This window comes from Anser brachyrhynchus, assembly GCF_964034855.1.
Source record: "Anser brachyrhynchus genome assembly, chromosome: 8".
NCBI classification, from domain to species: domain Eukaryota; kingdom Metazoa; phylum Chordata; class Aves; order Anseriformes; family Anatidae; genus Anser; species Anser brachyrhynchus.
Window position 1 is genome coordinate 1,249,527 of NC_137702.1, and position 17,404 is coordinate 1,266,930.

Consider the following 17,404-nt stretch of genomic DNA (forward strand, 5'->3'; position numbering starts at 1 on the left):
AAGTGAAATCCGAGCAACACAGTGCCCAGCTGCAGCCGACTTGACGCTGAGTCTCCTTTTGTAGTAACGTTGTATCCTCAGTTCTCCTGTCAACACGCACTTCCTAGCCTTGCTTCACTCACCAGATGCCCTGATTTGTACCCGCTCGCTTGCCAGCCCCCCAGAGCGCTGCTCTTTGCTGCTGCGTTTTGGTGCGGCAGCGCCAGGCGGCGAACGGCGCCGGGGCCGGGGCCGGGGACAGGGCCGGGGCCGGGGCCGGGGCCGGGCCGCCCGCTGCTGCCGCCCTGAGCTCGGGGCGGGCGCTGGGCCGGGCCGGGCCCCGCCAGCCCCTGGCGGCCGCCCAGCGGCGGGGCGGTGCCGGCGGCTGAGGCGCGGGATGGCGGCGGCGGCGCGGAGGGCGCGGCCGGGGGGGCCCCGCGCCGGCTTCGGGCGGGCGGCGGAGGAGCAGGGCCCCGCCGTGCCGCAGGGGCTGCTCCGGGCCGCCCGCAGGAGCGGGCAGCTGAACCTCGCGGGCCGCGGCCTCGGCCAGGGTGAGCGCGGGCGGAGGAGCCGGGGGCTGCGGCTGCAGCGCCGTGCGGGCCCGGTGGTTTCCAAATCCTTCGCTCTGGGCGGGCGGAAAGAACACAGGGGGAGCACAGCGGCGACAGGGAACGCTCCCTGCCCTCCTGCCCTTGTTACTGTCGCCTCCATCCGCTTCCAGTTGTCAGCTCTGGAAAAATCTCCAGAAAAGCAATTGTGTGCATGCACACGTACATACAGAAAAGTGCATACAGAAGGCACTCAGACGGCTGAAGTTTGAGGGTAAGTAGCAGGTGTATTTAGCTGACCGGTGTGTGTTTGCGCTCGTAGTGCCTCAGCATGTATGGCGAATAAATCTGGACACTCCAGAGGAAGCCCATCAGAATCTCTCTTTTGGTGCTGCGGATCGCTGGTGGGAGCAAACAGACCTGACCAAGCTGATTTTAGCCTCAAACAAGCTGCAGCTTCTTTCAGAGGATGTCAAACTTCTGCCTGCGCTCACTGTTCTAGATGTACGTACAATGATCCTGCTGTGGTAAGACAGCGCATTCTCTGTAGGAGGTGGGACAGCATAGTCTCAGATCCTTGTTTTCTGTTTCTTGCAGAGGTGGATGTGTACAAGTGCCATTGGTGTGTTCTCAGGATAAATGATTGTCACCTATCACCCTGCTGATACATCAGTTTATACACTGGTAGTAGGCATTGTTCTATAGACAGATCTAGGAATTTTTAATATGGGCACTGGAAGAAGATCTGTTATTGGATGCAACCACCTTCCATACGCTTCCCTACTTCATATTAAATAATTTAATCTCTCACTGCTTACTGTAAATTAAGTAGAATGTTGCCATACTGGCAATTGCAGTGCTGTTATTGGTAATTGTATCGAGTCGTATACGCAGCTGCTACCACTGTACAAAATTATTCTTTGTATTAGTTTAGATGTTTGGTTTTTTTCTTTTGATGTTGGTGAAGAAAACTTACAAGGTACAAATTAGTAACTCTTCTAAAAACCTTATTTTCCAGGTACATGATAATCAGCTGACATCTCTTCCGTCTGCTTTAGGACAATTAGAAAATCTTCAGAAACTCGATGTCAGGTAAGTACATGGTACAAAACTAGAGCATTGATTTCCAAGGTGTGAATGAGAGATTGTAGTACAACAAATTTTGTTGCGGAAAAGTTATTTATTTATTGATTTTAAATAGACAATATTAATATACTGAGAATCATAAATTCTACATCAAAAAATATTTAGGTTTGTTAGGATTATTTTGACTAAGACTCAGAAGTCACAGTCTCACTTGGAAGCTGAAAACTGGTATTTTGAATAATCACACAAAAGCAGTATCAAGATCCATTTGCTTGAGTCTGGCAATTTTGTTTTAAAGGATTAAAAATGCCTTTTTTCATGAATAATATACATTGGAAATAACTATAGACCTCATTTATGCTGGAAAGTTCACATTTTTCAGTTACCAGGAGTAACTGTGTAAGTTTGTGCACAAGGAGAAACCGGGTATGTTCCTTTTGTGTGTGTGAACTGCATTAAAAAAAATAGATCCATCTGGAATATTGTAAATTCAGATGAGGATTAAAACTGTTCTTGAACAAATAACTAGACATAATTTCTCCTAGGAAACCAATCTATTGCAGAGGGCTGTAATAGCTGTAAGAGAGGTTTTTCTTAAAGGTGATGGTGTCCTGAACAGCATGCATATGCAAGCTGGACTCTGAAAATGTTTCGCAGGAGCCTGTCTCGCTGCAGCTATAGTGAACAGTCGGTCTGTGCCAATATCAGAATTTCAGGTGCATGCTGGATATGCTTGATACTTGCTCTATGGCCTGAAGTTTTTGCATTTCAAGGGGTTCATGGTGGCTAGGAGAGCTCTGTTGATATTTGGGTTATAACCCTAGTTTGGATGGCATCATGTGTAACGGAAGTTTTTTCATGCAGTTATGTTCTTAAAACTACTTAGTGATTGTTATTTCCCTTTGTTTTCCACATTTTAATACCAGCCACAACAAACTGAAAAGTATCCCGGAAGAGTTGATGCAGTTGTCACACTTGAAGAGCCTTCTTCTTCAGCACAACGAGCTGAGCCACTTGCCGGATGGATTTGGACAGCTTGTCAATTTAGAAGAATTAGTAAATTACAACTTTTTGAAAAATATTTATTTGCTCAGAGATGTCAATTTATCCATGCTTTGCTACTGCAAAGTAAAACAGAAAAAAAAAGTCTTACATTGCAGAACATTATGAATATTCCAGTGATTTATGTAGCTTATCAGCTGTTATGTTTTTGTGTGCTTGCTTGAAACCAAGTTTTACTTTGGGTTTTCCAAATATTTTACGAAAAATCAAATCCCATATGATCTGACAGTCCTGGGAGACTTGTCTCATCCATTCACATTTCTACCAGGGAGATCCTGAAGATGTCAGCAAACTAGTTTTAATGCTCTGCCAGTAATTAACTTTACAGTAGCAGTCCTCATGGGATACTTTAAACGTCTCTATTTATAACCTCTTTCTCTTTTTATTTAATCTTCAGGATCTGTCCAACAATCATCTTACAGACATTCCAACAAGTTTCGCTTTGCTCATTAACTTAGTGCGACTCAATCTGGCTTGTAATCAACTCAAGAACCTGCCCGCAGATATCAGTGCAATGAAAAGTAAATTTGTTTCCTCGGCTTATTAAGTGTCATACAGCCATTTCTGTGGTTATGTTCAGAAACTTCTTGCATATTATTCAGGGTTAAGACAGTACATTCTGAAGGAGTTAAAGTATTCTCAAGAGCTCTAGTTCAATGCTATTAAAAAAAATCAGCTACAGCTACTATATATCAACCTTAAGTCCTCTCATGGTTTGTGTTTCTTGACAAATGGAGCACAGGGAGCTGTTAGAGAAGTCTAAGGATTACTGTTGCTCAGCTTTGAAGTTACTAGCCTTAAAACTGCAATAAGCAATTTGACAAATGTTTTCTTTAATGCATATTTTGAGTGGAAAATATTTTGAGTGGAAAATAAAGCATAAATAAGAGGGTTGAATTCATTGGAAAGAGAAAAAACATAAATTGATCACTGATAAAAAAACAAAACTTTTACTGTTCAAATGTTAAATATCAAGCTTATTCGTGTCAATGTCAGATGCGTATTTGAATAGCTGTGGCAGATGTGATGGCAGGAACAGGTGGTAGATTGCCATCTTTTTTAAATGCTACAGAAATTATCTGCAGATCTTTCTGAGATGGTCTGTGACATCAGAGTGAACCTTTCTTATTATCTCCAAACGAGAGCTCGTATCTGGTAGGGGCACTGAAGGCATTCCAGAATGTCCTGTGAAGAACAAATGAAAAGCAAATGTCTCATTTTCAGAAATGCTGATGCTAACTGATTTGATTTCTTCCAAAATTCCAATTGGCAAAATGTTTTTAGGCCTACATCAAAAAGCAGGATATGCATGCTTCTGCAGAAAACTATTTTCATTTTCCTTGTTTGTCATTTGCACACTTACTTCTATAGGCTTAAGACAACTGGACTGTACTAAAAACTACCTGGAAACTGTACCTTCTGAATTGGCGAGTATGGCGTCTTTGGAACAACTTTATCTGAGAAAAAATAAATTACGTTCCTTACCAGAACTCCCCTCATGCAAACTACTGAAGGTAAGGTTTGAAATAGTTGGTGCACTGTAAATGTGTTTGCAGTGAACTTCTGAAATAATGACTGTTATGTCACGTGAGTTACTGTGAATCGCTGCGGTCAAAAATTAATAATTCCATGTGTAGAATTCTGTTTAATATGTACCCATTTGGAATTAGTCTCACTGTCCATGTTAGTCTGTCCTAATGTCATTTGGAAGACAAATTTACAGCGGTGCTCTTCAGATTTGGAAAACAAAAGAAATACTTAAGGACAAGAATGACTGAAAAATAGATGTAATATTGTCTGCAACAGTTGTGTTTTATCTCTGGGAACATTTTCTGGATAAATTTACTGTGTTCACTGTAGTTTTTTCTTTGTAACTGCAGAGAAAGTATGCATTTGAAAGAATCCCATCTTTCAAATATTTTGTAGCCTTAGTTCCCCGTATGTTTATAATTGAAAATTGCCTGGCTCGGAACATCACGATTTTGTTACTCACCTAATAGAAACATGATTGGGCCAACTGAATGCTTATATCACTGTGTTGTTTCCAATGACCAAATCCGTCGCAGAATGCAGACACCTTAGTTCCGCATAGCTCTGAACTCAGCCTTTATGATCCCAAGCTACTGCAGCATTTTCTAACCAAGCTCCTGCTGCTGTGAGAAGTTCAGTGTCTGTAGGGCATCCAGTAGCATGTGTCTCTTGGGACTAAAGAACCATTCAGTTTCCATCGTAAGTGAAGCATTTCCAGTAGGGAGATGGAGAGCTGCCACCTCAGCTTCCTGCAGCTTAGAATTTAAGAAACTTGGGTAAAGTAGCTGTTAACAAGTTCTTTACAAAAGCGGAGCAGATTTATTTCTAACTTGGGCATGAAACTCAAAGCTGGGAGTTCTGTGATGGTTTCAAAACAAGCTGAGTTCAGACGCGTGTCCCCGGATCTTCGGAAGCTTTGGTGTTTCCTGTGTAGTTAAGTGGGTATCAAGATCTGTATTTTCTCCACGCCGTATGTTATGGCTAGTGCTGTGATTTGGGAGATTAATAACTTACAGGGTAATTTTACCAGAGTAACATAACTCCGCGAGGAATCTCTGTCTCCACAGGAATTACATGCTGGTGAAAATCAGATTGAAATATTAAATGCAGAGAATCTTAAGCATCTGAATTCCCTCTCTGTATTGGAACTTAGAGACAACAAGATAAAATCAGTTCCCGATGAAATTACTCTGCTTCAGAAGTTGGAGCGACTTGACCTTGCCAACAACGATATCAGTAGGTAATAACAAAAATTGCGTATGTCTGCGACAAGGCCTTGCTCAGGGCATCTGCTGATGGCTAATTCTGTAGCTAATGTATTACACTTCCTAAAATGTGATTAAAAAAGGACTTGGTCATAAAATGGAGGAACCCCGTCTGTGTTATGTAATTCCTATGATCAAACTCTGCCTTTCGTAAACGTAATACATCCTGCATCTTTTATTTGAACCTGAGCTTCAGAGTAGCAGGCCATCTGACAAACAATTGCAAATGCTTTGGGATTTATTTTGAAGCAGCTTTGAACTGCAATGGGTTGTTTCCATTTGCAGATTGCCCTATACATTGGGGAACCTTCCGCAGATGAAATTCCTGGCATTAGAGGGAAACCCTTTGAGAACCATTCGAAGAGACCTTCTACAAGTAAGCACATTTAAGTAGTATCTAAAATTTGCCTCTGTTGCATACATATATTATCCAAAGCGTGTAGCCAAAACGTGATTAGAAAGCATCATAGCCTGCACAACTTTAATCCATCTCTTTTGTTTGTGTGATTCATGTGCTCTTTCCACTGGAGTCTGATACAATGCTTTAGATCGTAAGGACTGTGGAATAAAGGAGGTTGGTGCTTCGTAGGACCCATTTCTGATCTGCTGCACAAGCTGTAATATATATTGCAAACAAAGCAACAGATGTCTGGGGAGAAAAGGATAAGGCAGCTGTCTGCCGCCTAATTCTGCTGCAAGTCACAGTTCATTGCAGTGCTAGCAAGTACTTTATGTCAGGCTTTTCCTAGAAGAGCGTGGATTTCTGTTTCTCATTTCCTGCTTGCCTGAATTAAGGATCTAGGATTCAATTTCCAAAGAGTTTTTGAAAACAGATGTGTTTTGAGCCATGACAATATGATGTACTATGTTTTCTTATGGATAACCTACACCTCAGATCTATGTTCTCTCTGTAGGTAAATGGCAAAGCGAAGGTGTGAGTTGTGCATGAGAAAACAAGTATGTAGGGCAGCAGGGAGGCTGGAGCATGGGCACTGCTGCTGCTATAGAATTCTCTTTTATTTTTATCTCAGCAGGCTCTTTGTGGTGGTGGTATACATTATTTCTTCTTTTCTGTGCTTTTGCCAGTGCTATAAAATAAATGTTTACAAAGCACTTGGATTCTCTAAATATAAACAACATCGAAGGTCCTCAGCTGAAATGAATTTTTGTAATATGTCAGAAATAAGAGGGAAAATATACATATCTGATTAAGTGTGAATTGTAGTCACTGAATTAATGAGAACGTCATACGTGGTTCTGGAGTTCTGAATTGACTGAAAATGTACATACAAAGGAGTCTGAGTTAGGGTTGCTTGGCTACTTCAGTTCTGCTGTTCCCTAGCTTCTGAGGATTTACTGTCTTTCAACAGTAAGACCACAGATATATGTAATTTCTTGTATATATTTCTTATTTATACCAAACTACAGCTACAAGGATCCCATTATGACATTTTTTACTTCCACCATCTTGATCTGTTTCCATTACACTGGAAATTTATAGCTGGAATTTTATGTGCCTGACTAGATTTTTTTCCACTTGATTTAGTAGAGAAGTAGATAAATCTTGTAGGGTCCCCAGGCACTTGCTAGCAGCAGGTGAATGCTGAGATGAAGGAGTTGCAAAGACAGGGGATAAGTATAGCCTAGCAGGCACAGATTCTCTCCTGTGCATCCCTGCTTCATCTCTAACTGTTCCTTAGGCTTCTCATTCTGGTCTGAAACCCACTCTTTTTTTTTTTTTTTTTTGGCAAATTTCCAGTCATCTTTTATTAAATCCTAGTCTCTCCTATTTGCATAAAATTATCACCTAACTGCTGAGCTTTGTCATACTGTCCGCCTTCCTCCCCATGAGCCAGATGACCGTCACTTAACTTTCTGTTTGACCTTCACCTTTTTCTTTTCAGTTTCTCCTATATGGGCTTCTCTTGCCTTGCTCAGCTCAGCAGATGCCAAGTCTTCCTGTGTCTGCATTCACTCCCAGTCTTCTCCAGCCTCTCTTTCTCTGTCTTCTGTCTTCAATTTCTGTCCAGTTTCATCAGATTCCTTGTGGGAATTCTTCCTTTCCCTTCTCCATGTTTTCTTTTTCCCCTCTGCATTCAGATCAGTCAGTCTCTTCTTGTGTATAATAAATGTCAGCTAGAATGAGAAATGTTAATTCATATTCACTGCTTAAGTTCAGTCTCCTGGTTTAAAACTTCAAGGAGAAACACTCAAAATCATGAGGAAAGCCTAGTTTTATCCTAAAACAGATGGGCTGGATGAGATTATGCTTAATTACTCAGAGATTATGCAGACAGTAACTGAGTTTGACCAGTAGAGGTTGCTATGAGAGGAATGCCAATCAAATCTTTGGAGAATCCAGCAGTTAAAAATCTATGCAAATTACATAAACTGTGGTGATATAAACAGTTACTGGAACACTGAGCAGTCAACTTCCTTGACAAATGTTAAATTTCTTCTCCAAAGCATAATTGGGCTAGACCTTTTAAGAAAAGACCAGGTTCATTTGAACAATTTTTTCCTTGCTCTTGGCCAAAGTCTTTAGATTAAAAGCTAAAAATGTGCAGCCTAAGGTGGTAACATGGGTCTGGACATTTTCAGCTGGAATAAACAACGTTCTAAATAGGCAAGTTCATAAGCTACCACAAGAGAGTTTTTCTACAGGACCTATTAGGTAGTTTTTATAGTTAGCAGTGCTATGAGCTCTACCTGTGTGACTGAAATTGTCATTCCTGATTGTCAGAATAGCTGTATAAATACTGGCTGGCAGATGCTTACTGATCTTTCCTTTTTCTTTTCTTTCTTTTTTTAAGAAGGGTACCCAGGAACTTCTGAAATACCTAAGAAGCAAAATCCAAGGTATATTGCTCTATTGCACTGCATTTTACAGATAATCATTCTAAGAAATTAAAATAAGCTGGAATCTACTAAGGGTAGCAGTTTTAATCCAGTTTCCTCCAGTTCTCCCACGGTAATAGTTGTCTTTACTCAACAGTTTGCTCTTACATTTCAGTGTTGTTTCTTTTTCTTATTCTGTTGGATAATACTGAATAACAAGCATTCTTTATGGAGCACTGTCACTTAGAAAAATAATCTTAGGTGTTATCCCCTGGTCCCTTTATGCATTTTGGATGAAGAATTCCAGTAGCTTTTTATTTTTTCCCTGAGCATCACGGGAAGTTTACATAACAAGTTCTTCATTTTAAGCTTGCCATCTGTCTGCTGGCTTGGTCACAGGATGGAAGGGTAGGTGAGATTATGCAAAGGTACTGTGTATTATTTATTCATTCATGTTGGAATGCGGGCAGTAAAGTCCTGTGATTCCCAGAAAGTATATGCTTGAAAAAGTCTGCCTTAAAGTCATGGTGGTGCCATAAGGTCCACCATGTAGCTAACAAATAATATAAAAAAATCTGGGGGAGAAAGTAGTTGATTATTTTAAACAAAATTCTAATCTTGGCCTACTAGAATTCATCTTTGTACAATGTAAAAGTCTTGATCCCAACATTCCCTATAGAAATAATTAAAAATTCAGATGAAATATCTCACGATTAATTCCCTGGATGACTGCTGTATATTTTTGCAGAATCTTCTTTTGGATTCTGAGATCCAACTGCGTGGAGTAAAAACCACCTAGATGATTGTGTATCGCATTTCTCTAACAGATGCAGTACTTTTTACCACTACCAGTTCTTTTTACAAAAAGGGATCAAAAGTTGCTAGTTGCTTCTGTGAATGGAAATCACTTTCCAGATTATTACCTGGGCCTCTCATTCAGTGAGATACTTTGCCTTTTTTTAGTTTTGTGCTGTATTTTCCAAGTAAAGTGGTGGAGATGACACTGTATTTTTGATCATATAGGAAAAGCTGTCAGAGTCTAAGTAACTGGCATGTTGAGGAGATGAAATCTTTTCAAAGACAGGATTTTCTTTTACCATCTTTAGAAATCTTCATCTTTCTTAAAATGTAAGACATGAAATAGGCAAAATAACCGAGTTTGCTGATCATGTTAAATATCATATGCAAATGATTTTGCGGCACTTAAATGGCAAAAATGCTTAACTTCTTAATTGAGAGGGGGCCTTGATAATACACATAGGCAACTTTTATTGAAAATGGTATGTGTGAATTTTTATGCTTTCTGTAAGTGGGCTTTCTTTCCATCTGCCAGATGATGGCAGCATTAATTAGGTTACTGCAGTGTATAAAATTGCTTCAAAATGCCCGATTCCATGCAAGTATGACCTATTAGTAATTTTGAAAAATGAGTTGGATGCTAGAGTAGATGCTCAGAAGCTCACCTGGTGACCTGTGATAGTTAATACAATTGTGGATAATAAAATAAGGTAACGTCCTGCATGGATGGCAGTGTCTATGATTTTACCGTATCTGTTACAGCATCTAATAGGGAGTTAAACCAGTAGCAGTAACAGTCTTATTCATGTAGGGATATAATTGAAAAAGTGGCTCTTGAATCTTGTTTTTGGTTCGTCGTAATGTCAGGGTTACTCGCTGGGCTTAGGTGCAATAGTCAGTTGACTTTTATTCATGAATGCCGCTGAATTTCCTACAGTTTTGTTCATTTCTTTGAATGGAAGCTGAGTTTATCATGTTTGGACTTCTAGGTAAGCTTCACCCTACTTAAGCGTATGTGAATCCCTAGAGTGTGATGCCACAGCTCAGATGTGCAGAACATTTTTAGTTGACTAAATTTCTTCCATACTCTAAGGAGCGAACAACTTTTTCTTGTGGATTGTAGAGACTAATCAAAAGGAACTACAGAGGAGAATATTACGAAGGTTTTTATAAATATTAATATTTTAACTATAATTGTGGTCAGGTTTGCTGTTCTGCAGATAGTTGACCCATATCACTTGCCTATCTTCCCTGTTTACCACTGTTTCTATCCTCAACACCTTGGAGGTTACTGCCTAACATAAAAGCTAGCTAGTGCTAGCATACCAGGTGTGTTGTGTTATGACCTGGTTTTTCAAAATCCAAGTCAACTCTTGTCCCCCCCAAAATATAAAAAAACCTTACTAGAAAAATCTTGAAATAATCTGAATTAGATTATATGCAATCAAGCCAGAAGACAGGAAGAGTTAAAACGGATGATGGCAGGTGACTAGGGACACTAAAACTCACCATCTGGGCTGTGCAGAGCACGTTGCAGCAGCCTGTAGGTTGTGTGACTGTGTGTGTGTGCTATCTCCAGATGATGGACCCAGTCCAAACGAGGAGCCTCCCGTGACAGCCATGACTCTCCCAAGCGAGTCAAGGATTAACATGCACGCCATAACTTCCCTAAAATTACTGGAGTACAGGTAAGTGTTTTGAAATAGTGCCTATCTCTAAAGTTGTAGAGAAAACTTGTGGGTCCCTTCCAACTCGGATATTCTATGGTACTTTCTTATGCTTTTTAATTTATTTTTACTTCATGATGTATGCCAACCTCTCTTCAAATTCTGATATATTTGTGCATTTTTTCACTTCAATTTGAGTGCTCAGGATTAGGCAGATCTGAATTGCAGTCAGAAACCTCTCGTTTTCTTTTTTTTTTTTTTTCTGTGTATTGTCAGATACTCCACGATAACATTCCTTTTAACTCATTGAAATGCTTAATACCTCTAGGTGCTTTTAGAAGCTTTTACGCTTCCTTAGTTATTATCGTTAAGTCTCAAAAAATCTCCTGGTAGGTGAGTATTTCTTCGGTTATTTCTTAAATGTAGCCAGCAATTTAACTTGTTAGGCTAGGGAAGGGGAAGAAAACCCTGCTTGCTGAGAACTGCTGGGCGAAACGCACAGGCCTGCAGAGAGCAGGAATGCAGAAGGGACTGCACTGGGGTGAAAGGGCCCGGGTGGACGCCTTTGTTCTCCACAAATGGTCAGAAGCTCCAAATCCAGTAGTTACCTGAGTTACAGTGGGGGGATATTTTCTCAGCTGAGAGGGGGAAACAAGTGAAATGCTGATTTACTACAGTTTCTGGCCCAACATAGAGCATTGACACGTTTGTTGAGGTAGTGACCTAATTAAGCTCCTAATGATTCTTCCTAAGCAAGATGTCAGAGCAAGATGTCAGCTGACGTGGTACAGTGGTTGGTAGCTTTTTCATAACGGTCCTTTAAGGACTTTTATTGTAGATATTTATGTGTTTATTCTATTGCTCATCTTTTTCTAAAAGAAGATGGAAAGGTTTTGTTAATAAATAGGAGATGATTAACGTGTTTGTGTTACTTGGGTAAATGCTTTTCGTTGTTCAGTGAGAAACAGGCAGCTGTGATTCCTGATGAAATGTTCAACGCAGTCAGAAGCAATCCTGTCACCACTGTCAACTTCAGCAAAAACCAGCTGACTGCCATTCCTGCAAGGTACTTTCGTAAAGATCATTCCTGTTCGTTTTTATTCTGCTTTTTTTCCTCAGCATCTTGCTTCCAATCGAGCATATTTACACGTCTTCCTCTCTCTGTGCACACACACACAATGTAATTGAGATGCTGAAAAATGTGCTCATGTTTCTAGTACAAGTAGCCTGCAGGTGGGTCCATTTATTAGCACGAAGATCCCAGTAAAAACAAGCTCAGCTCGGCTCATCGGTGCTTACATTTATACATTGTGTTTCATACTGCTTTTCTAAGCATTGTTGAAATGAATCGGGGTAGACTCTGATGTGACTTCTCATAATAATGAAGTGCTGTACTTAACTACGGTCTAGTATTGTTTGCCCTGCAAAGTGGTCCTTTTCCCATATGAAGATAATCTGTGTGTATTCACCGCTTTGTTAGGTGATAGCTTTGGACTACAGCAGAGATCCTTTTTCAATTTGGTTTCTTCAGGCAGTTTAATTGTGAGGTTTTGGGGTTTTGTTTTCGGAAACCTGAACAATATCCATGCCTTTTTTCTTGATAGCTATCGTCCCACCACATAGCACTGGATATTATTGCACTCGTTCCTTCATCCCCAGTCAAGGAAAAGCTTTCTGTTGACAGTAAGGGGAATAAATACTCTTGTTGCATAAGGAGGAGGCATACTGCATCTCTGTAAGCCTAAGAGCATCATGACAGCTGATTTTTAAGGATACCACCGCGTTTGTGGGGATAACTTACTTCCATTCTTGGACACAAATGTGCTGAACATTTAACCTTTTGCACATAGAACTTGAGGATGTGCTATCTCTCATGGAGAAAATCTCTTTTCAGTACAATTTAGTGTAGCAAATCAACTTAGTGAGATAATGCTTGCACCGCCCATGCTTTTTCGCTCTATGAGAGTCTGTTGCATTCAGGGGGGAGGAAGGTGTAGGTGTGCAGCTGCTAGGTGCAAGGGGATTCAGTGACAATCCGGATAGGAGAGGGGAGTATTTAGTTCGTTTAATTACTTTCTGTTTTTAGGGTTATGACAGACATTCTGTTGTCAGGATTCAGCTACTAACTTTTTGAGCTTTTAAATGCTTTACATCAAAGCATCTTAATTTAATATAGAAGCAGCAAGAATAACAAGAAGCAGCAAGTGTTGTTTCTTGCAGTTTGTAACAGCAGAAGTGTTGAACAGAAACAAAAGATGGAAATAAAATGGCAGTCTCTTTCAGTTTGATTGCTTAAAGATGGATAGTCTTCTTGTTAAAACACTTGCAGGACTAGAGACGGAATTGATGGTCATTTGTGCCATAATTTCTGGAGTCTCTAAACTGCGTTTAAATGAGTAGGCTTTCTTGGCAAATTTACTCTCCTAATAACTTTTAAAAAGTGCTTCTGAGCTTTGGTTTTTCATCAAGTGTAACTCTCCGGGATGGATAGTTTTCACAGGTGGTTTCTATAATCTTCACAAAATTTCTTCTGAAACATCAAGAAACACCAAATGTTCTTGATTTGTAGATTTCTAGAATAAAATATTTTTTTCAACAACTTAGAATGCAACACGCGCTTACATAGTAAAAGGTATTCGTGTTGGGTTTCAGGATCGTGGAGCTGAAGGACTCAGTCTGTGATGTCAACTTTGGCTTCAATAAAATCTCCTCTATTTCCTTGGAGCTCTGCATGCTTCATAAATTGACACATTTGGATATCAGGTTTGTGACGTGTGTTGGACTTCCTTTCCCAGTGACTTGTTTTCGTGCCTTTTTAAACCAGCCATCTGTTGCAGTGGAATAGCAGTACTGAAATAATCTGTCATTTCCCGAAACAGCTCCGTAGCAGTTGAATGACCGGCAGATCCGAAATAGCAAGTGGCCTAGATTTAGGCACTAGTTAAAGCACAAAACAAGTGGGCAAGCTCCAAGACTTGCTGTGATGGAAGGGCTTGCCTCAGTCATTCAATGGTTCTCAGAGGTGTTAAGAGCATATTTAAAAACAAAACAACAGGAAAAAAAACATAATCCTGGGGGATATCTGGGAAGTAGGACAGTGACTGTACCAGCTCTGGTGTGCTCCCTGAAACTGCAGCTGGCAACTGGGATCTTTCTGCGATACAGCAAGATACGTACTGTCATGCTTCCTTGCATAACTTCTGAAATACGCTCATTGCTTGTGCTTAGACCTCAGGATTAGCTTGCTAGCACTTATTGTTTTGGCTGTTCCACAAAATGAAGAGTAGCAAAGCAGAGTGCGGAGACTTTGGCTTGGTTTGAAATAATCTGCCTGAGGTATGTGCTGCTGATGGAGTTCTGCTGAAGGCTCCAGAAATGGATGATAACGAGAGGCTGATGAGGGGACAAGGTTGAATATCTCTGATTAAGAATTTAGGCCTAAGTCTGGGCATCTTTTAGTGAGTGGCCTTTATTTTCCTGTAATGAGACTTCGTGTCGTGTTCAAGAAATACCTTGTTGGTCCTTACAAACCTCTGTCTTCATTTTATTTAAGAATGGCTTCCTGTTCTGGGAAACAGTGCAGTAACAGTAGCCATAAACGAGTTTGTTAGAGCAACTGGATAGCAGGCTAAATGGGTTTTGAAGAGGTTTAGAGTTATCTTAGTGATTCATGTTGGCACCAACATCTGGGCTGTTTCATGAGATTTCCTCTGAAACCCAAGTAGCAGAATGCCTGTTTCAGAGCCGTTAGGTGCTTTGAAATGTTTGGGAATGTTTTAGAGAACAGGCTTTTATGTTTTCTTACTGGCAAAAAATGAAAATGCAAACCTGGTTTGCACTCTTGAGCATGGTCTTGATCCATTTATAAAGCAATATAGTGGTTTAAAAGAGCACGTTAACACTGGTAAATATGTGTGTTCCATCTCTGTGGATTCTTAACTTACACTTCTTAGAAGTTAGTGATTATTCTTTGTCTTCATTTGATACACAGAAATAATTTTTTGACATCTTTACCCGAAGAAATGGAGGCACTGACAACACTACAAGTAATAAATCTTTCTTTTAATAGGTGAGCGACTATTTAGTTGTTTTTTGTAACAATACAAAAAATCAATATAATGTTAATGTGTTGTAAGAATGAGGAGGGACTTCAGCTAACTGTGAGCTTAAAACAGTTGAAGAGAATGTATTTCTTTACACAATAGTAATATATTTTTGGAACATCTTGGTCACAAGTTTTGGAGAGAGACAGTATAAAACAGTTTAAAAAGGGATTAAACAATCTTGTGAATGTTAAATCAAAAAATGGCTTCCAGCGGGACTACCCCGTAGCATCCGTAACACAGCAGTTCTGGATGGTGGAAAAATACAAGGGGAGTGGGGCACAGGAAGCAGCTGGGAGGTGTCCTTAACTAATGACTGTAGCCACCGTGTTGGGCTGGAAGCATCCTTCCTCTGGCTCAGCAGGGCAGTTGTTGAGTACACAGGAAAACGACTGCCCATTGCTCTCCCCCCTTTACACTGGAAAGTCCCTTTCTGTGTGACATGAAATGTCATTCACGGTTGTAAAGTGAAGGCAGCTGGCCTGTAGTTCTGTTACAGGTGCTGAGCTGTCACCGTGCAAATTCTGTCCAGCTTTTTCACCGTGTGCAAGATAATAAGATAATCAATGCTTTCTCCTTCCATAGCAGCACGTTTAAACATTTAACTTCAGTAAACGACACTAAAATGCCATCTCACTTAAAAGGCCGTTAATTTTTGAATGCCTTATTTCTGACTTTCATTTGTTTTCCTCCTTTTTTTCTGAAGGTTTAAAGCATTTCCCAGTGTCCTGTACCGCATCCTAGCACTGGAGACTGTCCTGCTCAGTAACAATCAGGTTGGGTCCATAGACCCTCTGCAGTTAAAGAAGATGGAGAAGCTTGGAACGCTGGACCTTCAGAATAACGACCTTCTCCAGGTGCCCCCAGAACTTGGAAACTGTGAAAATCTGAGGTGTGTACTTTAAGTGTTTTATAGAAAGTACATGATACATTACATAATACATAATACATAAGAATTTCAAGATTCATAAATCTATGTGCAGTGTATGTGTGCTGGTACAAGGAAAAACCTTTATAAAATAACTGAGCATCTCTGTCCTTCCAGGACGCTTCTTTTGGAAGGCAATCCCTTCCGTACTCCCCGAGCAGCCATTCTGGCAAAAGGGACAGCTGCAGTGCTGGAGTATCTGAGGAGCCGAATTCCTACTTGATAGTCCATTTCCCTCCTAGACTTGTGAATCAAAGTACGAACAAAACACTTACCCTGCCTGACCAAATGCTCTGCGATTATATTGCCTTCTTCCTTCTTTGCAAACTTTTTGTTAATCTGGCCCGTGCCATGAAGCATTTGTAATTCTGTTTATGGTTTGCATGTTAAGAAAGAATTCACCCATGAAATATTTCCCCCTCAAGGTTGCATGTCTCAAGAGCGCGTTTTAAAATACCACAACCTATGTTTACACTTTTTGTATTAAAGAATACAGCTGAAAGCTGCATTTAGTAATAGAGACAATGTTTTTCTACAACTAAGCTAATTTTTTTAAAGAACTCTAAACACCAAAGTACTTGAAAAAAGGTTTAAGTAAACTTCTTGATTTTTGTATGCTTGTTTTATAATTTTCTGTAAGGTGCTTGGTCTCTCTTCACCACTGCCTCAAACAGTTGGTTACTGGTCTGTACGTGGTGAAATGCTTGAACCCTTAAACTGTATGGTTATAAGAACACAGTGTGAAATGTACTGCAGACTGCGTGCATGCCTCATGTAAAAGCAAGCAAAATGTGGTTGATATTGGTAGCTACTCTGAAACAATAAATGTTTGCTCTTGGATGTGTGTTTTCTTTCTACATTTTTAAGAACATGCTCTAAGTTTTCTAGCCAGTAGCATATAGACATATAATCTTTTATTTAAACACACTTCAACATCATGAAAGTGATCTCTTTATTTGTAACAGTAATGCATCGTGGTTATTAATAATATAAAGGAAGGGCTGCTTGATGTTACTTGCTCTGTGACTGTAGATCCATTGTTTCTCTGTTAGACTGCCACAGGCCTGTGGTTTGGACATGCAATTGAAGAGATACCATACGGATTTCCACTGGTAGGGGTTTTGTTTGTTTTTTGAACTACACTAAGTATTTCCATCGGGATACTGAGAAGAAACAGCTGACTTCTTACGGCTGTGTCACTGTGAGTACCGTGTAGGTGCTGTGGTTGGAGTTTGGTGGTGGTTAGGGTGCATACAGGGAACGCAGCCTGGCCTAGTGAGCTGTACGGAGTGGCAGCGTGTGCTTGGCCGGAGGAGGGCCAGACCTGGCCAGTACAGCTGGAGACAGCAGAGACCTGATGCCTGCCTGGTATTTAGGATGAAAGAGTGATTGGGGTACTGGCAGGAGGGAGAGGGAGAAGGAAGAGAAAGGGGTGAGGCAATTCCTGTTAAAAATGCCTGGCAGGGTATTTGTGCAGAAAGAATGGTGGTTAAGAGCCAAAGCTGTTCTCGAGTTTGAACAAGTCAAGGGCTGTTCTGTGGTTACTTGGATGGTTGAACTGCTGCTGCCCTTAGCCCTGTGACCCTCTCCTTTGTTTCCC

At 40.5% G+C, this 17,404-nt stretch overlaps 1 protein-coding gene across 2 annotated transcripts; it reads left to right on the plus strand.

Moving 5' to 3' along the window:
• The first annotated feature begins 342 nt into the window (after window positions 1-342).
• Window positions 343-16,644, plus strand: LRRC40 (leucine rich repeat containing 40). 2 transcript variants are annotated; one of them, XM_080601807.1, is made up of 16 exons: window positions 343-530; window positions 850-1,031; window positions 1,546-1,619; window positions 2,540-2,669; window positions 3,073-3,196; window positions 4,047-4,189; window positions 5,273-5,445; window positions 5,756-5,846; window positions 8,284-8,329; window positions 10,686-10,794; window positions 11,531-11,566; window positions 11,732-11,839; window positions 13,426-13,536; window positions 14,765-14,842; window positions 15,583-15,768; window positions 15,922-16,644. In XM_080601807.1, exons 1-16 carry the CDS (start codon window positions 377-379, stop codon window positions 16,025-16,027), a joined length of 1,851 nt encoding a protein of 616 aa, XP_080457933.1. In that variant the 5' UTR covers window positions 343-376; the 3' UTR covers window positions 16,028-16,644. The 2 variants fall into 2 exon arrangements, with proteins under 2 accessions (XP_080457933.1, XP_080457934.1); XM_080601808.1 differs by lacking the exon at window positions 11,531-11,566 and having other exon boundaries at window positions 344-530.
• Window positions 16,645-17,404: the final 760 nt, after the last annotated feature.